The sequence below is a fragment of the Salarias fasciatus genome, chromosome 15 (assembly GCF_902148845.1).
Source record: "Salarias fasciatus chromosome 15, fSalaFa1.1, whole genome shotgun sequence".
In the NCBI taxonomy this organism is placed as follows: Eukaryota; Metazoa; Chordata; class Actinopteri; order Blenniiformes; family Blenniidae; genus Salarias; species Salarias fasciatus.
Window position 1 is genome coordinate 2,391,357 of NC_043759.1, and position 21,366 is coordinate 2,412,722.

At 46.6% G+C, this 21,366-nt stretch overlaps 1 protein-coding gene across 1 annotated transcript in view; it reads left to right on the forward strand.

The window, feature by feature from the left end:
* galnt14 (UDP-N-acetyl-alpha-D-galactosamine:polypeptide N-acetylgalactosaminyltransferase 14 (GalNAc-T14)) overlaps window positions 1–21,366 on the forward strand; it is a 103,841-nt gene that overhangs the window by 71,185 nt on the left and 11,290 nt on the right. The window contains exons 7-13 of the mRNA XM_030110978.1: window positions 2,569–2,656; window positions 4,250–4,334; window positions 5,919–6,022; window positions 6,622–6,748; window positions 10,623–10,715; window positions 11,774–11,857; window positions 13,372–13,516. Of these exons, the coding sequence (XP_029966838.1) occupies window positions 2,569–2,656; window positions 4,250–4,334; window positions 5,919–6,022; window positions 6,622–6,748; window positions 10,623–10,715; window positions 11,774–11,857; window positions 13,372–13,516 (726 nt within the window). The remainder of the gene's footprint in view (window positions 1–2,568; window positions 2,657–4,249; window positions 4,335–5,918; window positions 6,023–6,621; window positions 6,749–10,622; window positions 10,716–11,773; window positions 11,858–13,371; window positions 13,517–21,366) is intronic.

Here is a 21,366-nt window from a genome sequence, read left to right on the forward strand (position 1 = left end):
ATAAACACACCAAACAGCCAGGAGCAGCTTGAGACAGAGACAGCCGCTGACATGCTGCCATCACGTTGCTAGCATGCTGCTAGCATGATGCTAGCATGCTGCTAGCATGCTGCTAGCATGCTGCTAGCATGATGCTAGCATGCTGCTAGCATGCTGCTCGGGGAAGCTTGTTCTGTGAAACAGGTGACAGAGGGAGCTCCAGTTTTCAGATCAGAAGCAGAGCAGCTCCCTGCACCACCTTGTGGTAAAAACTGGATTTGCATCATGCTGCTAGCTTGCTGGTTCGCTCCTCAACTCCTGTCGCTACTTCTGTTGATTTTTTTTTTTTTTGACTTAAAATATTTAGAGGTGGGTGCACGGGTGCCGAGTCCCATTTGAATCCATTCAAACGTGAGGATTTTCAGAAAGTAAATAACCGCATCAAATCCTGGTTCCAGGACACGTTCGGGTCTCCGTCACTCGCTCCCACAACAGTGTCGTCTTGACCAGACTCCCATTTTCACATCGGTCGTCCGTGGAGTTGAATTTTGGAGTTAAAGTTTTGCGTAATTTGCCCGACCACAGCGCCTCGTCTGCCCGCGTGATGCGGTGAAGGGTTCAGAAGTGTTCAAACGGCGACGTCTTGCTTTAAGATTCAAATCAGGATTTCAGAATGCTGTGGGTGACGACTTGGTAGCTCTGCCCATTTTTTTTTAATATGTATATATATATATATATATATATATATATATATATATATATATATATATATATATATATATATATATATATGTATATACACACAGTCAGTGGTATGAACCCGCCTTCATGTCATTTAATAAGTACTTGCTCTTGACAAGTAGCTAAACACTCGTATTGTAATGGGTACCGACTGGACCTTTGTGAGGATAGTTTTGGGGTCAAGCGCTCTCCTTTCAAACCAGGAGGTCGTGAAAATCAAATGAAAGAAATGGTCCGAGTGGAGGAAGCGCTCCGGAGTGGCTGGAAAAAAACACTCATCCAATTACAGCCGTAATGTGGCGAATGTGCTGCAGAGGGTCATTAAAGGCAGCGCGGCGCGGCGTGGCGCGGCGTGAGGCAGCAGCCTCCCCTTCCTCTGACCCTGCAGCTAACGGCGCGGAACCGGCCCACCTGCTCGCCAGCGTCAGCGGCCAGGGACGCAGCCACCCGTTTGACCACGCTAATGGGAGCGCCGCAGGGTTCCACAGGGACGCCAGTGTGTGTGTGTGTGTGTGTGTGTCTACATTTGCCTCTCTATGTGCGTGCAATAGTGTGTGTGCTTGTACGTGTTTGTTTTCATGCACGTGTCTGTGTGTGTGTTTCTGTGTGTAGGCATGAGTGTTTGTCCGTCGTCATTGTTGCTTTATTTGTATTTGTGAAAAGAGTGTGTGTGTGTGTGTGTGTGTGTATTTCTTTCTTTTGTGTGATCGTGTGCGTGTGTGTGTGTGCACATTTGTCTGTGCATCTACATTTGCCTTTGTGTGTGTGTGTGTGTGTGTGTGTGTGTGTGTGTGTGTGTGTGTGTGTGTGTGTGTGTGTGTTCTCTCTCACCATTGTAAAGAACCATACAGTTAGATTCATGAGGAGAGTTGAGTTCAGCTCCTTCCCATTTAAAAGGATTTAAGACTGAGAGGCTTCAGGACGGTCCAGATCAGGTGGTCCGGGTCTGATGGTCCAGGTCTGACAGTCCGGGTCCGATGGTCCAGGTCTGACAGTCTGGGTCTGATGGTCCAGGTCTGACAGTCCGGGTCTGATGGTCCAGGTCTGACAGTCCGGGTCTGATGGTCCAGGTCTGACAGTCCGGGTCTGATGGTCCAGGTCTGACAGTCCGGGTCCGATGGTCCAGGTCTGACAGTCCGGGTCTGATGGTCCAGGTCTGACGGTCCGGGTCCGATGGTCCAGGTCTGACAGTCCGGGTCTGATGGTCCAGGTCTGACAGTCCGGGTCCGATGGTCCAGGTCTGACAGTCCGGGTCCGATGGTCCAGGTCTGACAGTCCGGGTCTGATGGTCCAGGTTTAATAGTCTAGTTTTGCTTGAGATTTGTTGGTTTGTCAGACGTTGATGTGATCCTGGACTCTCTCACCTCAGTGAAGCTATTCACTGAGGTGAACACCCCCCAACCCCCCCACCCTCACCACACACACACACACACACACACACACACACACACACACACACACACACACACACACACACACCTCCCCCGCGCCGTAACGACCTTGAGAAATACAGCCTGTTTCACACGCAGATGAACACTGAAAATCTCATTTCTGGGAGCAGAAAGTGACGATCTGCACACGGAGACACACTCCTCCAGTCAGCCTCGCTTCAACCTCTCTCTCCCTCTCTCTCTCCCTCTCTCTCTCCCTCTCTCTCTCCCTCTCTCTCTCTCTCTCTCTCACTCACTCACTCACTCACTCTCTCTCTCTCTCTCTCTCTCTCTCTCTCTCTCTCTCTCTCTCTCTCTCTCTCTCTCTCTCTCTCTCTCTCTCTCTCTCTCTCTCTCTCTCTTCAAGCATTAACTTGCCCTGTGTGTGTGTGTGTGTGTGTGTGTCGGGTGTTTCCAGGACCGAACCCGGGTGGTGAGCCCCGTCATCGACATCATCAGCATGGACACGTTTGCGTACGTGGCGGCGTCGGCCGATCTCAGAGGAGGTACGGCGTTGTTGTTAAATCGGAGCATTCCGCTCTGGTTCTGACAGAACAGCGTTTAAATTTACACCTTTCAGGGCTGTCAGTCGCCACGGTTACATGACGTTTTGAATTTAGAGTAAAATATTTCGTATTGTTCCTTCATGTTTTGGTCTTTGTTTTAGTGTGAGATCAGGGGCTTGTGAAGGGTTCTGATTGGACAGCAGGCGGAAGTGATGTCATCACGTCAACAGGAAGTAAACTAACTCCAATTACCACGAGAAAGTAAACACAACGTTACTTTACTCCTCTTAATATTTGACGTTGTTTCCTCTAAGTCCTGGTTTTGTCGTCATGTGGTCGACATGGCGTTTTATTTTGAAAATACAAATTCATTATTGTTCATTTGATTCAAAATTGAGACACTCTGGTCAGAAAAAATATAAATAAACTGCCTTTAAATGCAAAATGAAAAATTTTAATTGCAGGTCAAAGCGCGATTAATTGTGATTAACTATCGGAATTAAGTAAATAACAGCATTTTCAAAAAAATAATCTTTTGACAGTCCTCACGGGTTTTCTTTGTTGTGGATCAGAGTCCATGTGATGAAAATGACTCCAATCGCAACATAGAACCATTTCTATCGTCCAGAAGCCCTGGTGCATTGTGGGTGTTTTGGCACCGTGTCAGCTGGGCGGTGAGGCTAGCCTGATAGCATCCAGGTAGCTAGCTGTCACCTCAGCTCCGCCCACCTCTCAGCTGGAGGCTCAAGATGGTTTAAACGACAACCGTCTGGGCCACTGAAAACACACCCCTCCTGAAAACGTCTCCATGGAAACGGGGAGAACACAGCTTGGTCCCATTGGTAGTGTTGTGTGGCCTCATTACAGACACAAACAACGGCACCAACTAGTGGAGCAACATGAGCACTGCAGCAGCACATCCCAAAAGCCACATCTTTGACATCCCTGAATTGAAACAGTTAATGCAGAAACACACACACACACACACACACACACACACACACACACACACACACACACACACACACACACACACACACACACACACAGCCCTCCTGTCCCTCACTCCTCCGTCCTCTCTCCGTCCATTAGTCCGTCGTCTGCTGGGAAACAACAATGTGCCAATCAGTGCCGATAATAGGCCTGTCCACCACACACACACACACACACACACACACACACACACACACACACACACACACACCAGGGAATCAGTGGTGTTCGTCGGGCTGATTAAAGGCTTTTTAATTAAGAATGAAGTCGTCAGTCAACATATTAGAAATGACCACAGTGACCTAAAACAATACACACACACACACACACGCACGCACACACACAGACACATACCTGACCAAACACTAACACACACACGTACGGATTCACAGAAAAAAACGCACAAATGCACACTTGATAGAACACACAGACGCGCGTGATGAAAAACACACAGATTTCAGTGTGTTTGCCTGAAATGGGGAGTGTGTGAGCAGGAGAGGTGTGTTTCGTTCCGTGCAGGAGGTTTTTTCCGGCGCCGCAGTGTGTTTCCTCACACACTCCAAGTAATGTGCTGCATATGCTGCTGCTGCTTCTCTCCAGGCTTCGACTGGAGTCTCCACTTCAAGTGGGAGCAGCTGTCGTCTGAGGAGAGAGCTCGGCGAAGCGACCCCACACAGCCCATCAAGTAACGCGCACGCACACACACACACACACACACACACACAACACAGAACGCAAACATACCGAACAAACAAACTAATAAATAAATATATGTCGGTAAAACGGTGGACGTGGGCGTTTAACCCCAAATCCTCACTTTCTATTTCCACGCGTGAGCGGAGCCATTTAATTGCTGCTAAATGCGTTCTGTGGGTGCGCACGTGAGCGTGCATGTGGCCCACACGGCACAGAGGAGCCGCTGTCGGCGCGTGGAGGGAGGAAACAGACCCGGACAAAGAGAAACACGCCTGCTGACATGCTAATGCGGCTAACGTGCTAATCCAGATGAGCCCGATGTGAGAAGTTTGATCAGAACATTGATCAAGATTAATTTTTCTCTGTTGAACATGCGGTGGAGCAAACCGAAAACACACACACGAGTACACACAGATGCATGCACACACTAGCATCTCCACGCACAGAGAGACACACGTGCACACACAAGTGCACACAAATACGTATGTCCACAAACACGCACTCAAACAGAAACACTCATGCACACACAAAAACACTGCATGGACGCAAACGTACACACACTCACACAAATACCGGGCTGCACTGATATATGCACATGCACACGCACACAAGCACTCACACATACACAACACAAATTTACCAATAAACACATCCACACATCCCAATAGAAACACACATGCGCGCACACACATCACACATAGGCTTCTTACGTATGTGTGTACATAGAAACACAAATTCAGAGACACACACACACACACACACACACACACACACACACACACACACACACACACACTGGCTCTGTTCCTGCTTCAGATGACACAATCTCAGATTTTCTGCCAACTTGTGAACATCTGACTCGATGCCTGCTTCTGTGTTTTGGTGAGGAGGCAGTGTGTTAGCCTCGCACAGATGGACGGGTGCTGACGGGGCGTGTGTGTGTGTGTGTGTGTGTGTGTGTGTGTGTGTGTGTGTGTGTGTGTGTGTGTGTGTGTGTGTGTGTTTGTGTGTGTGCGTGCGCGCGAGCGTGTGTGTCAGCTTGTTTATTGTGACGATCTGTCTCTACCTGCATGTCAGCGTGCCTCTTCTGTCTGTGTCACATCAACCTGCGGAGGCTGGACTGAGTCACCGTGTCCGTCTGGGACACACACACACACACACACAAACATACACACTTGTGAGAAGTCACACTGACGCACACAATAAAAATAAACTGAAGCCCGATTTGAGATGCGAGTTACAGAATGTTCTGTACAGTCATTAACCATCAAAAACAGACGAATCAAACCCATAAATAAACGTTTCAAGGACAAAATCGACACTTTGGAGTCAGACAAGCTTTTAAAACAAACTCAAATCATCGATAAAGAATCACTGAGAGTGTTCTGTTGTCCTGAAGCTGAATCCTGCAGTACCACTGTACACCACCAGGTGGAGCAGTGAGTCCCTGCAGTGCACTGCATCCAACAAACCACATCCTGTTCTGACAGTGTTCTAGTTCTAGATACTGTATCTCAGTGTTCTCGTTCCACACGTCTAAGTGGTCCGTTCTGGACCTGCTCCTGTCCCTCAGGACCCCCATCATCGCAGGGGGGCTCTTCGTCATGGACCGGTCCTGGTTCAACCACCTCGGGAAGTACGACACGGCCATGGACATCTGGGGCGGCGAGAACTTTGGTGGGTTGATGCAAACACACAAGTCCACTGTTTTACACACTATTTACACATAAATTATTTACACACACGTTTTTCTTTACACACTAATGTAATTACACACACAAATCCAATTATTTACACACGCATCTTATTATAAACACAAATATGTTTACACACACAAATCTAATAATTTACACACACATCTAATTACATACGCACAAATCCAATTGTTTACACACAAGTCTATTTACAAACACACTAATTTAATTAGACACAGATGTAATTACAGACACAGAAATTTCATTACAGACGCAAATTTCTGTGTTCAACTTAATTTGCATGTATATTTGTTTTTTTGTTTTTTTGTTTTGTTTTTGTTTTTTAACTATACATGTATTTATCAGGAGAAGACTCCAGCAGCAGGTTTTCCCCTGAACCTCAGATTTTTCTCTTTCCTTGAAACTCTTTGGCGCCTCCCGAAGGACGGACCATGAAATTGCTGCTTTTTATTTAGGAGATGACTGTGTGTGTGTGTGTGTGTGTGTGTGTGTGTGTGCGTGTGTGTGTGTGTGCGTGTGTGTGTGTGTGTGTGTGTGGGCGTGCGTGCGTGCGTGTTGCAGAGATCTCGTTCCGGGTGTGGCAGTGCGGCGGCAGCCTGGAGATCCTGCCCTGCAGCCGGGTCGGCCACGTCTTCAGGAAGAGACACCCGTACGTGTTTCCCGAGGGAAACGCCAACACCTACATCAAGTAGGTTTCAGAACCACTTCCTGCCGGCTCCTCGGTCTTCCTGTCGTCTGCCCGGGTTCTGAGAGAGCGATGGGCTCGGGGCCGGTTCTGGTGTTGACCCTCAGCAGCTCATCGGGAGGCAGCTCAGCGTTGTTAGTCTGACTCGTCCCTTGGAGACGTCTCATCGAAGCGTCCCTCATTTTGTCCATCTGCTCGTACTAAACGATAAATTGCTTCAGTTCTCCGGCTCCGAGCCGTTCTCCTGGTTGGAACCTGATTGACGGACTTTTCCTCCAAATTACCTGGAGCCCTGCGTGACGTCTCTGTGAATCCCCATAATCCCTCCGCCGGTGTTTACCTGTCTGTTAAACTGCCGCAGAAGAGCGTGTGTGTGTATGTGTGTGTGTGTGTGCGCCTGTGTGTGTGTGTGTGTCACATCATTGTTAGTGGGATTTACAGCTGCCCGGGAGCCTTTGAGCTGCGAGCACAATATTATCCTATTAGCATAAGCTGTATTCTGTTCTGTGGCCCTTTCAAACAGCGCGATGTTTACAGGCGGCCCAATAATCCATTAACAGGACTAATGTGCCGCGAGCGCGTGTGAATTGATGGCGTATAAATAGATGAATCAAAGCTACAATGAGCTTTTCCTCCAGATTACTGAGCCGAGAACACAGTCAGCGTTTCTGCACTCAAAGCGTTAAATATGAGGAATAAAAACTTCTCCAACTCAAAGACTTTCTCTTTCAGACATTCGGAGCGTCAGCATCAAACTTCTCAAACACGACTTTTACCAGACGTTTTAAAGTGGTGGCTTTTCCAAAACGAAAACTCAGCATTGATTTGTCTTCCACTGAAGTGCTGCTTGACCAACAACCTGTTGAACATATTATTTCTCAGTTTAGCGCCTGAATAACAGCATCGATTAAAAAAAAAAGAAGTTTGTTCTTTCTCGCACTGAACGGCGTTGTGACGGATCAAAACTTCAATGCTTGACACCACAGAGTGTTACAGTCTGGAGAAACAGAATGAAGATTCTTCTTTCAGCTTTTATCAATTGTGCATTAAAATACTGTGAAATACAGAACTACTTGTGAAAAAAGTGGAGAAAACAAAAAAACCATCAGTGAACTGGACCAGAGTCCGCTCCAGGGACTTCCTGATGAAGTCGTCTTCGTTTGGTTCATGCATTAAAGCTCCCCTGAACGCTGGTCTGGATCAATCAAGTGAACTCTGGTCCCCTTGAAAACATGGATCTCAGTTCACTGGCTAGTGAACTTTCAGCGGATGTAGCTTGAGGGCGTGATGTGGAACGCAATGCATTTTGGGTAGTAAGCAAAGCCAACAGCGGGAATCAGAAGAAACAGACGAACAAAGACAGTTGAAAATGTGTGGAGGAGACGTGGCGCAGTGAGGACGGGCAGGATCGTCGGTAGACTTCACACCGTGGTTGCTTGTGGCTAGCTGCTAGCCGCTAGCCGGCTAAAAGGGCGGGACTTCCGCTTTTAGTTTGGACCAATCAATGAGCCAGTTTTACTTCCTGCCTGATCAGAGCTCGTTTCAGGCCACAGCGCCTCCAAACCGGCAGCTGCTGGAATTCAGGACCACGTCCAGGAGGTTTGGTCCGATCTGCACGGTGCAGTTTGAATTCAGACCAAACCGAACGAATCCAGTCCTGGACGATCCTGGTGTGAGTGTAGAATAAAACGAGCAGGACAGTCTGGACTGGAGTCATGACACTCTGGAGGAAAACATTGCTCATAGTGTTCGTCTATTGAGCATGAGCAGGAGGACTCGTTACTACAGCTGTTGCACGCAGGACCAGGAGCAGGACCAGGAACAGGACCAGGAGCAGGACCAGAACCAGAACCAGGAGCAGGACCAGGACCAGGACCAGGACCAGGAGCAGGAGCAGAGTTTCCTCTGTTTCCACAGACTGGGAGTGTTTGCAGAAAGCTGTGTTTCCTTTGACTGATCTCTGTCGTCGTCTTCCAGAATGTTCCAGAAGTTGACGGTTTTCCCTTGAATGCATGTAAACAGGCCCGGAATGACCTCAGGATCTATTCCAGCAGTTGCGATTTTTCCATTTCCACTTCATTTCCCATCAAAGGGCCCAGCTGACGGGCCGGTCCTCAGCTCCTCAGTCTGACGCTGGTCCATGCAGCTGAAGGAACCTTTGAAAGCCGAGCGAACGTTCCGTCCCTTCCCGGAACTTCCGGGTTCCACTCAGCTCTCTCCGACTCGGCCGGGGTCGTTAGTCGCTCGTCTCGCTTCCTGTCAGCCGTTACCGCGGCAACATCTGCTCCGCGCGGAGGACGACGACTTTGACTCCGTGTTTACCGTCGGCGCCGCTCGCCCAAACAAAGCCGGCGTTGTCTGCTGGCGCGTCGCTCGGCCTGTTAATTAGCTGCAGGCTGCGGCGCTGGCAGGCCGCATGATGAATATGCTAAATTAAAAAAAGGAAAAAAAAAAAACTGGCTGTTTAATAATTCGATTACAGAGATGATGGCGTTCGCTCCTCGAGACCTCGTGTTTGTGTGGCGAGGGGGGAGACATTTTTATTATTTTTGTTTTTTTTGTTTTTGTAATTGTGAGCCCGTGCACGGCGAGTATTTATGTTTGTACGCCCACGAGCATCTCGTCTCCTCTTTCTCTTCCCCTTTCATTAAGCTGCCACCGCCGCCGTGCGTTCGGCCCGTAATGGAGGGTTTCTGTCATTTCAATGAGATCGTTCACAGCTCACAGAAACTCCGCTAATAGCTAATTACTACAGAGACACCGAGAGCGGAGAGCAGTAACTGGCGATGAGGGATGGCCTGTGTGTGTGTGTGTGTGTGTGTGTGCGCGCAGCTGGTTGAACGGAACCTGAATCGATGAGCTGTAGCAGCAGTTTACACCTGAGAAGGACGGACAGTGACACGACATGGCTTCTCTCACACTTAATGTGTGTTTGTGTGTGTAATTGTGTGTGTGTGTGTGTGTGTGTGTGTGTGGGCTTGTTCCTCGGCCCCGCTCGGTCTGTGTTATGGATCTCACTGCTTGGACCAGTTTTCACTGCTCGGACTGAATTAAAATTTTGTGATGAATGGAGGAAATGAAGTGAGTCTCCTGACGCCGCGCTCCGTTCAGACCCACATTCCACCGGATGCGTTGCGTCTCCGCCGTGTCGCCGGCAGGCCCTCAGCCTGTTTTTCCTCTGGATGAAGAACGACTGCGTTTTACTTTGTGCAACGCATCCAGTGCAAAAGCAGCCATTGCTAATACAGCGCACCACGACGCACGCTCTGCTTGCCGCTTCCAAGACACAAGGAAGTGGAGGAAGACGCCAGAAACACGTCTTTATAACGAAAACGCTGCTTCAGATCCTTGATTGACAATGTAAACACACACACTACAGTCCAAAAATGTTCTCAACATTAAACATAATTCAATAATATTCGTTTTCAGTAACACTCATCGGAAATGTGGCTGTCTGTGTGTTGAGCGCTGCCTCAAGAGGCGGGGCTGGGTACTGCAGTGTGTCAGAACTCCAGTTTCCTGATGTGTGTGTGTGTGTGTGTGTTCTCGTATTTCTATCCTTGTCGGGGCCAAATGTCCCCACAAGGATAGCAAAACGTGGAACGACGTGCCTTGTGGGGACCTTTTTCCGGTCCTAAGTAGGAAAAACAGTGTTTTCTTGACCATGTTGTTGTTACTGAAAAAAGTAAAAGTGCAAAAACATTTCTTTAGGGTTAGGCTTTGTTGTGGTGTGGGTTAGGGTTAGGGTAAGGGTCAGGGTTAGGGGCTAGACATGAATGGGAGTCAATGGACGGTCCCCACGAGGATAGAAATACAAGACTGTGTGTGTGTGTGTGTGTGTGTGTGTGTGTGTGTGTGTGTGTGTTTGTTTTTGCAGGAACACACGTCGCACAGCTGAAGTGTGGATGGATGACTTCCGCCTCTTTTACTACTCGGCACGTCCGGCAGCACGAGGGAAATCCTATGGAGAGTAAGAACACACACACACACACACACACACACACACACACACACACACACACACACACACGTGTGACGTTCACAAGTTGCCTGCCGCCGCCCACTCCTCTGGTTTTTCAGCTGTCATGTTTCCCTGTTTGGAGAACATGACAGCTGATCTGAGATCAGCAGGAAGGATTCAGACGGATGATGGTTCCTCCTCATCAGAGAACGTTCACTTGGTTCTCTATCTTTCACCAAGACGCCTCGTTTCTGGGTCCTGGGTTGAGGTTCTGGTCCTCCTCTGGTTCTCTTGTCCTACTTGGACACCATTAGCAAATTCAGATGACCTCCCTGAGCTGGCTCTTCTCTCTGTGAAAGAGAACTCTGAGACAACTCCAGGAGAACTCTTGATAAACTCTTGGCAAACCAGTTAACATGTTCTAGAAAACGGTTCAAGAACTTTGGGGAAATTCATGGATTACTCTCCAATTGCAAAACACTAAGTTATCCTTGGTGACCTCTGTGAAACCTCTTGGAAAACTTGAGGATAACCAAGGAATCTTCTTGAAAACCCTTCAAGAACTCAAAGAACACCTGGAAATCTCATGACAGACTTTTGAAGAACATTTGGAGATCTCACAACAAACCAGGAGAACTAGGGGGAAAGTCAGGAAATCCTTTATAAGTTATCTACTTTCTTTATTCCAAAACTTTGAAAGGTTTGTGGTGAACTCTTAAGAACTTCTGCAGAGTTCATGAGAAGCATTTGAAAGACTTCTGAAGAACTCTTGAAAAATTCCTGGTCTCATCTGCTAATGAGGAAAAACCCACATCAGCCCCACGTGTGAGTGTGTGTGTGTGTGTGTGTGTGTGTGTGTGTGTGTGTGTGTGTGTGTGTGTGTGTGTGTGTGTGTGTGTGTGTGTGTGTGTGTGTGTGTGTGTGTGTGTGTGTGTGTGTGTGTGTGTGTGTGTGTGTGTGTGTGTGTGTGGAACCTCAGATCTGAAATGTTTACTTGATTTAAATGAAAAACCAGCACTGCTTCTAACTGTGTGTGTGTGTGTGTGTGTGTGTGCTCGTCTCACCAGTATCCGAGGCAGAGTTGAGCTGCGCAAGAAGCTGAAGTGCAAATCGTTCAAGTGGTACTTGGACAACGTCTACCCAGAACTCAAGTAAGTGTGTGTGTGTGTGTGTATTTTGGTGTGTGTGTGTGTGTGCTGTGATTGCACGTGAACACTCACCTCTGTGGGAGGTTCCGCTCAGGATCGACCGCGGATCTGGACGTTAACCTTGGCAACGATTTCAAGTGAAAAAGCAAAACGTTCGTTGTATTTTCAGGGTCTGTTCGCCACTGAAAACGCAACTTTTTGAAAATACTCCATCTTCCTGGAAACAGGAAAATACTTTTTTTTTTTTTTAGGACACACTCCGTCTCCATGGAAACGGGACAAAACAAAACTTTCTATGATGCTCTGTCTCATCAGAAAAGGAGGAAAACATTGGTCGTGTATTGTTCTCTATGTGGACTCAACACAGAAATAACCAACAGCACCAGCTAGCGGACTGCGTTTTTTGCTGTTTCCATGGAAACGGATAAAAACAATGCTTTTTCCCTTGAACAACTGCCTAAACATCTGAAAATGTTTCCATCTGCCTCGTCATGTTGTAACTGACGTGTGTGAGTGTTCGTTGACTTTTTCCTTGAAATGTTGGTCTTCGTGAAGCTGAACTCATGGAAACCAGCAGGAACCAAATCACATGTGACTGTAGCGCCACGAAATCTGAAGCTTTTGGACTGGAAGACGCAAAACTAAAAAAAAAAACAGGAGATAATTCCAGCACATTGGAAATAAAATGAGCTGGACGTTCTGTGTAATTCAGTTCTTTTGTTAAATATATCTCTGGTATTAGCATTTCATGTATTCACCTGTCAGCAAGGGTACTGCAGATACAGAGGAGGTGCCGCCCACACACACACACACACACACACACACACACACACACACACACACACACACTCTCCTACACACACTAATCCCTTGAAGTGACTCTTTCACATACAAAAATACAAAACAGACAAAAGCCGTTCTGTCATACGAACACTGGTTTAAACACACACACACACACACACATGCACGCACACACTCTCTCTCTCTCTCTCTCTCTCTCTCCCTCTCTCTTTCTCTCTTTTAAATACCCATTAATCCACCGGAGGCCGGTGTTAATCCCTCAGAATGGAATTAACAGGCTTGCTCTCGGGGGGACGGCGGACTTGACCCTTAAAATGCGGAATAACCTTTAACGGGTTATTAAAACAGAGCGAGATAGCAGATTGAATTAATGCTACAGGGCTTAAGCCCGACTTTATAGCACAGCTGAGAATTGGACAAGAAAGACCGAGCGAGTTTATCAAAAAGAGGGAAGACGAGCAGGAAAGTTCCTGAAGTAATGAGTTTGGAGAACGAGGTCTTAAAGGTACTGTGTCTTCTTCTTTTGCTGATTAAACTTCTTTGTATCAAGTTTCAGATTTGTGAGCTCTAATTTAATACCACACTTTGTGGTTTGGGGACTGTAGTCTGTCTTTGAGGAAGCGTCTGGTTTCGAACACCGTGTGTTGTCCCTCTTCTCTTGTGGAGTCTCATCAGACACTTGACCTGAAGCCAGTCTGACCTCTTGTGTCCGCCAGGGTCCCGGACGACTCGGACTCTCAGTCCGGGGTGATCAGACAGAGACAGAACTGTCTGGAGTCCCGCAGGGTGGAGGGCCAGGAGCTGCCGGTCCTCACGTTAGCCCCCTGCACGGGGACGGAGGGCGCCCCCGCCAGCACCCAGGTGAGTCCATCAGACCGCAAAGACCCTCCTGCACCAAGGCGAACCAGGTGCTGGAGCTATAAGAACCAGGTGCTAGTTCGTTGCTGATGCTAAAAGAAACGGGTCCTGATTCAGTGCTGGTGCTAAAAGAACCAGGTGCTGGTTCGGTGTTGGTGCTCAAAGGACGAAATCCTGGTTCAGTATCGGTGCTAGAAGAATCATGTGCTAGTTCTTGTGCTAGAGCCTCTAATCTGACACCTCCAAAGAACCGGTCACATGGGATTCACGTCATTGTAAAATGTGAGAACTTGACTTTGTTCAACAACAACATTGTTTCCGTACGGAAGGCCACGCAGCAGCGAGGAGGATTCAGATTCAGAAATGTTTCTTCATCCCATCAGGGCTAATTCATTCCCAGTCTTCCAGTGCGCCCTCACATTCATACACTCATTGCACAACACAATAAATAATAAATATTTGAATCAGTCATCGGGGGAAACGAGTTCACTTTACATTCAGAGCACAGGGAGAATTCTGAACAGTAGATTAAAGCAGATACAATATAAGATCTAAAACAAGGAAGGATAAAACAGTAACATTAAGCACAAATATGAATAAATTAAAAGGTGCCCATAAAATCACTTAAATGTCATTTAAGATGAATTTAAAATGGGTGTGGTCTGTATTTAGAAGCCTGATAGCAGAGGGAATGAAGGACTTTGTTTTTCTCATAAAATTTACCTGGAGGCAGAAGAGTTATTGAAATCGGTTTCCAGACTTTTTGAAAATCACTGATATTTACTCCTTTTCCAGTTTTCTGCTCACGCTCGAGTTGATCAACTGTAACAACGGACGATTCGGAGTAGGGGTGTGGATCTCCATTACTTTGGCGATTAGATATGCATCTTGATGTCCTGCCAACGATACGATATAATTTGCGATACACTGAATCCCTGCCGATACGATACTTACGATTAATCCCTGTTTTCGATACGAAACGATATGATTCACCCTCCATCCCAATTCGATACGATACGATTCGCCCCTCATCCTGATACGATGTATGATTCACCCTGTTCCCGATACGATGTGATACACCTGGTTGCGATGCGATTAAATAAATTAGTTCAATCAAATGCAGTTCAATATGAAGCAGAAAAATATATCATGTTATCTATTAAAAATAATCTATTAAAAACAAAAAAATAAGAAGATGGCAATTCAATAGGCTGGGTTTATTCCTGAGAAGAAGAAAATGGAACAAAAAAGTACTTATTGTCTGAACAAATATTCCTTGTAATCTCTCTACCAGTACTATGTATTACTTACTATGTATTACTGTCCTGTAACAATAAAAAAGTAAAACAAAAACAAAAGATTTCTATAAGATGCTGTAAGTGTAAACGGTACAGTAACAGTAATACCACATCACTCTCAATGCGTGACTTCAAGTGACGCTTTGCAGTGTCCAGATCCCCGTCTCCCAGACAGTTTGGAAGCACGACATTCTTTACAAATAACGTGCGTCTTGTCAAGTTTGCCATATTTCTTGTAAAATCTATAGTACTTCCAGACGATGGATTTGAACTCTGAGGGTGCGTTAAAGGACATATTCGAGGATTCTCCGCCGCATGCACGGCTCCCTCCGCATGAGGACTGTGGGAGCGCGCACATCAGCCGCATGTCAGTTTGTTTACATCCGCGCAGCTGGAGCTTCGTCTTTCCGCATAGGATTAAAACACATTTGTAATCATGTCGGACTCTTCATCAGTAAGTAATAACCCTTTAGGAATTATGTATGAGCGCAAGAGCGCGCACAGAGGCGGCAACTCGACATGATATGTCATCACGCAAACGCATTCCCAGATTGATTGGCATTGACTGCCCAGTTACGGGTTGGGAACCATACAACGGCGATTGATTCGCAGGATCCTCCAGTATGTCTTTAAAATCTGATTCTCTTGTAACTTAGCGCTGCTGCTGCTGCACTCCGCCATGTTGTTGTAACTTGTAGCACAGTGTGTGTGTGCGCATGCACATACGGCTTCCGTCCGTCTTCGGGAATGATGGTGCATTCAAGACGCCTCGGAAACACAAGACAGAATGCAGTACAATGTGTAAAAACTAGGGTTGCACCGATACCATTTTTTGGTCGCCGATACCAATGCCGATACCTGGCTGTGTAGCATCGGCCGATACCGATACCCTGCCGATACCACGCTTCTTCTAATGGTCAGGAACTGTCACGCCCTCTGCCTCGGCAACCACGTGGGGGCAGTGTTGCTGTTTTTCCTCCTTCTTGTTTCTGTTCTCCCCATTTACTACATACCGTATTTTTTGGGCCACAAGACGCACCGGAATATGATAATGTAACATCCAGCAGCAGGAAAGGAAGATGAGTTGGATTCTTAATGCTACTTTATTAAGCTTCAGAACTTACTGTGGTTGTAACCATTGCAAAACTCCAGCAAAACATCCATCCATCCATCCATCCATCCATCCATCCACCACTTCCGGATTTTTCTCTAATCAAATTTTAAACAAAAGTGAAAATACATTTCTTCAGAATAAGACAACACCTTTAAATTATTTTTCAAAAAAGAAAACGTAAAGTTGATTAGGTACTTGGGGACAAAAAAAAATCTTCACTAATCAATGGTGGGCTCCTATTGCAGTTTCACAGTAAGAACAAACAGTCAAACAGTTGGATTGGATTCCTCCGTCTCCCACTACGAGGCATTCTGTTTTGTTTTCTGCTGGATTGTGATTAAAGTACATCCATAAATCACTGCGTCTTTTCCTCCCGCCGAGCCCCTGTGCCCGCATGCCGTGCAGGTCTGCTGATGGGCGTGGTCAAACAAGAACAGGAAGCTCGTGAATTGCTTATATTTTCAGAGTAAAGCACACCGGGTGTGTGAACAAGCTGGGGGATACACATTTGTTTGAATTTATTTTGATATTCAAAATACTGACATTTTTGTCTCGTGTCGTTAATGAAAACAACAGAAACATCTCAACAAATTTCTGTCTTTAAAAAGAGATATTTTTAACTCGTCACGTCTGGTTTTAGCCACTGAAATAAAGGGGCATTGACGAAACATTTTCGTTGTCATCGTTAACGAAAACAACATTGTTGTGCACAAGAGTTTGCATTAGTAAATCAAGTTTTGCCATGCTGTAAAAGAAATCTGCACAACAAATCGGACTTTGTGAATCGGATTACTATAACAACACATCCTCAGCAGGATAAAATGAACCAGTGTCATGATGGTCTACACCCAGCTCACGTTCTCTGTTGGCGGGTGAACAGTCCAACGCTTGGTGAGTTCTGCTTCACAGCTTCAGGAATCCAATCACAACGATGTGGTAGAACTCTGGTTCCACCAGGAGTCAAGAGCAGAACAGGATGGAAATCAACAAGGAAAAAAATGAAGTCCAACAACAAAGGGGTCAAAAAACAGAACGAAACCTGAATGGAGACATCATGGATCTTTACTGTAGTTCATTGACTGTTCATTTTAGTTATTTTATAATTATTTTCTTTATGTTAAGGACTTAAATATAAAAATAAACCAGTTGTACCGTCATGGACAGCGGGTTTTCACTGGAGGACAACACAATACTGCTGTAGTATGATCCAAATGTTGAGAGAGAGAGAGAGAGAGAGAGAGAGAGAGAGAGAGAGAGAGAGAGAGAGAGAGAGAGAGAGAGAGAGAGAGAGAGAGAGGTTGCAGTATTTTAAAAAGTATCCAGATATCAGCACAGACTAAAGTATCACCACTTAATTACATGAATTTAAATGAGATTCCTGTGTGTGTGTGTGTGTGTGTGTGTGTGCGTGTGTGCGTGTGTGCGTGTGTGCGTGCAGACATGTGATTGTGTGTTTCCATGTAAATACATGCATGTCTCAGTACGTGTGTCTGCTTGTTTGTGTGTAGGCACATTCTCTCACTGTGTTAATTTTTTCCTCACTACACCACAGAGTGTGTGTGTGTGTGTGTGTGTGTGTGTGTGTGTGTGTGTGTGTGTGTGTGTGTGTGTGTGTGTGTGTGTGTGTGTGTGTGTGTGTGTGTGTGTGTGTGTGTGTGTGTCTCTGTGTGTGCGTGTGCGTGCCTCAGCTATAATTAATACCCGTAGGATTCTCATTATTCCGTGTTCAGAGTGTGTTTGGAGGCTGTGATTCGCTCCAGCGTGTCAGCAGCCCAGATGCCTCCAGGCTACAAGAGGCCGACTCGTGACTGCAAGGCTGCTGGTTTGATTCCCGGAGCTCAGAGGGGGTAAAAAAAAAAAAACAACCCCCCACTGGGAAGCGTGTGAGCGTGTGGAGGAGAATCGACCTCGTCCACGGACTCGTGTGGAGAAAGCCCCTGCAGGAAGGCTGCGGCTGCCTGTTAGAGCCTGTCAGGCGGTCTGAGTGGAACCCGGCAGGTCTCAGGTGGGAACGTTTCTCAACCTAAAGACTTTCTCTTCAGTTCGGCTGTCAGTCAGAAAAGTAAGTGAAAGATTTCCACCCGGAGGCTTTTCCAATATCCACTGCTAATCTAATTAAAGGGAGAAAAAAAATCCTGCTTTGGCTGCAGATCCCATCAGGTTCCGATCAGAACCCTTCCAACAGGACTTGTCAAGTCTCGTCTTTACCTGAGGCCACGTTTACGTGGATTTACGCAAACATGCATTTCGTCCTCTATACTTTAAAAACAATAGTCGTGAAGCGTCTATGATCAGCGGGACCTCTAGGGGGCACTGTGAGCAAAAGCATGAAGCCCCGCCGGCCAGTCAGAACTCTGGGAAAAAACACATACGATGCCAGCACAATATGCTAATGCTATTAGCAGTGCTTATGTGTTACTGTTTGCCCGATTATTAATGCGAGTAGCTTCAGGGTTAGGCCTGAAAAAACTGAAATCTCACCATCTTCACTGGTTTCTGTTGTCGTGCAAACAGGACCTGAGAGTCTTGAGAGGAGGAACCAGCAGCAGGAGGTTGTTTTAGCATCACAAAGCTAATTAGTCTTGTGCAGGAGCCCGAGGAGAGTTTCAGTTGACTACCAACTTATTTGACTACTTCTTCCATTTTCAGTCCAGTTCAGTCCTGTCTACTTTGCCTAGTCCTGTCCAGTCTAGTTAAGTCCAGGTCCAGAGTGGTCCTGCCCCACCATGTCCAGGGTTTACAGGGTACTCTCGTTCCGTCCTGTCCGGAGTCCTCTTTCATAATCTGGTCAGTCCAGTCCAATCTATTCTGATCCTGTCTGCTCTCGTCCACTCTAGGTTCGTCCTGTCCAGTGTAGTCCATTACAGCCAAATCAAGACGTGTGCTGCAGTCCGTTCAAGTGCCGTGTTTACAGCCCGTTTTTGTCTTGTCTAGTCCAGTTCAGTCCTATCCCCAAAACAGGTCTGCCATCTGTGGTGTAGTCTGCTCTATTCTAGTCTACTCCAGTCCAGTCCAGTCCAGTGCAGTCTAGTCCAATCATCTCTGGTATAGTCTAGTCCAGTTCAATCCCAACCCACATTGTCTAGTCAAGTCTAGTTTAGTCAAGCCTAATTTTATCCTGACTGGTTCAATCTGATCCAGCGCAGTCCACTTAAGTCCTGCATGATCTCCTCCAGTCCAGTATAGTCTAATCTAATTAATTCATCTCCAGTCTAGTGCAGTCCTGTTAAGTCCTACCTCATATTGTTCTGTCCAGTCCAATCATTCATCCCTAGTCCAGTCCAGATGCAACTAACACTGTCCCATCCAGTCCAGTCCAATCCATCCATCTCTACTGTAGTCCAGTCCAGTCCAGTCCCACCCCACACTGCGCAGTCTAGTCCAGGCCAATGAAGTCCTTCCTGGTTCAGTCCAGTTCAGTTAACTCATGAAAGTAAGAAGTTACTCCCTTAATAGCTCTAAATTGGTGACTTTACAGTAACATGTCAGTTTGTAACGAGTTATTCCAGTGTGTGAAGCTCCGAGCTGCCAATAAAATGCTAGCTAGCGAACGTTGAAGAAAGAGAGAGAGAAAATAAAGGTTAAAATCTGAGTGCAAGAATGAGCTTGAAAACCAGCAAACATCCCTGAATGAGGTCTGGAGACGGCAGGTGAGCCAGCTGTCAGTCAACAAACATGAGATGGAAGCAAATCTTCTTAATTTAAATAATAGCAACTTCAATTTATTCAGCGGCACGCTCGTTTGAAAGGCTTAAATTTATTCATTAAACCTGTAAATATTCATTGAATTTTTCTACAGAAAAAAAAAGCCGACATCTTTTCACAGATTCTTTTTTTGTTGTTGAATTTATGTTTAAATGAAATCTTTTTTAGAAAATTGCTTCAGAAACAAATGGAGAGGGTTTTTTTCAGAAGGAAAGGCAACAAGCCGAACAGGGAGGAAGGTCATAAAGCCGGCGGTGCAGAAAGCGTCCAACATGTCAACGCCTGGTACGGGTCCATTAACGGGGGGGCGGACAGCTGTGGAGAACGGGAGCAGGAGGAGAGTGACGGCCGTGAAATACGACCCGCTGAGCCGCGAAGCCGTTTTCTCCAGCACGGCGCGCGCCACACGCGATAAGGAGGCGTGTTTTCATGACATACAAATGCTTTTTGTTCTCGCTCCAAACAAAAAGAGAGAAAATCCAGCTGACGCTTCGTGGCTCTGCGCCGGTGTCACCGTCATCCCCGAGTCTTTTCTTTTAACCTTTAATTCACGTGGGGGGGGGGGGGGGGGGGGGGCGCTGAAGGCACGCCGCGCACACTTCCTGCTTCAGCTTGAATGGGGAACCATTTCCATCGTTTTGTAGATAACAATACACTCTAAACAATGGTAGAACAATACACTATGAACGTCTAAAGACGCTTCCACAGCAGTCCTGTTTGATCTGGACCAGAATCCACTTCAGAGACTTTCAGTCCTGGTTGATCTGGACCAGAGTCCACTTCAGAGACTTTCAGTCCTGGTTGATCTGGACCAGAGTCCACTTCAGAGACTTTCAGTCCTGTTTGATCTGGACCAGAGTCCACTTCAGGGACTTTCAGTCCTGTTTGAGCTGGACCAGAGTCCACTTCAGACTTTCTGATGAAGTCCGCTTTGTTTGGTTGGAGCGTTAAAGCTCCCCTGAACTCTGATGCTGATCAATCAAGTGAACTTTGGTCCTCTTGAAAACATGAGTCTCGGTTCACCTGCAAGCAGAATTTCTCGCAGGTGTAGTGAGAGGACATGGTGTGGAGCCCAATGCATTTTGGGTAGTAAACAAAGCCAGCATCACAGACCAGAAAGAGCTGAAAATGGTGAACAGAGGTGGAGCAGTGAAGGAGAGCAGGAGCTCATTGATAGATGGCCAGATGACGACGCATCGTGGTCTCCTGTGGTTTGTCCTGAGTCGGCCAAAGGGGCGGGACTTCCACTTTCGGTCCGGTCCAGTCAGCGAGCCAGGTTTCTTTGTCATCAGGCTTTGTTTTCTCCATTATGAAAGAAATTGTAATTTTGGACTGGATCTTAGACTAGTTTTGGACCTTGTTTTAGACTAGCGTCAGACTTGGTTTTAGATGTGGTTCAGACTAGTTTTGGACTTGGTGTTAGACTAGCATTAAATGTGATTTTAGCCCTGTTTTTGACCTGGTTTTAGCCTTTGTTTTTAACCAGACTTAGCCCCATTTTGGACTTGGTTTTAGCCCTGTTTGGGACTCAGTTTTGGACCTTGTTTTTCACTGGTTTTAGGTGAGTTTCAGAAGGGTTTCAAACCAGCTTGGACCTGGTCTTAGTCTTGTTTTGGACCTGGTCGTGGCCTTGTTTTGGATCTGGTTGTAGTCGAGTGTTGGAAATGGTCTTGGCCCTGTTTTGGACCAGGTTTTTCACGAGCATAAAGGACCTGGTTGGACCTGGTTGTAGTCGA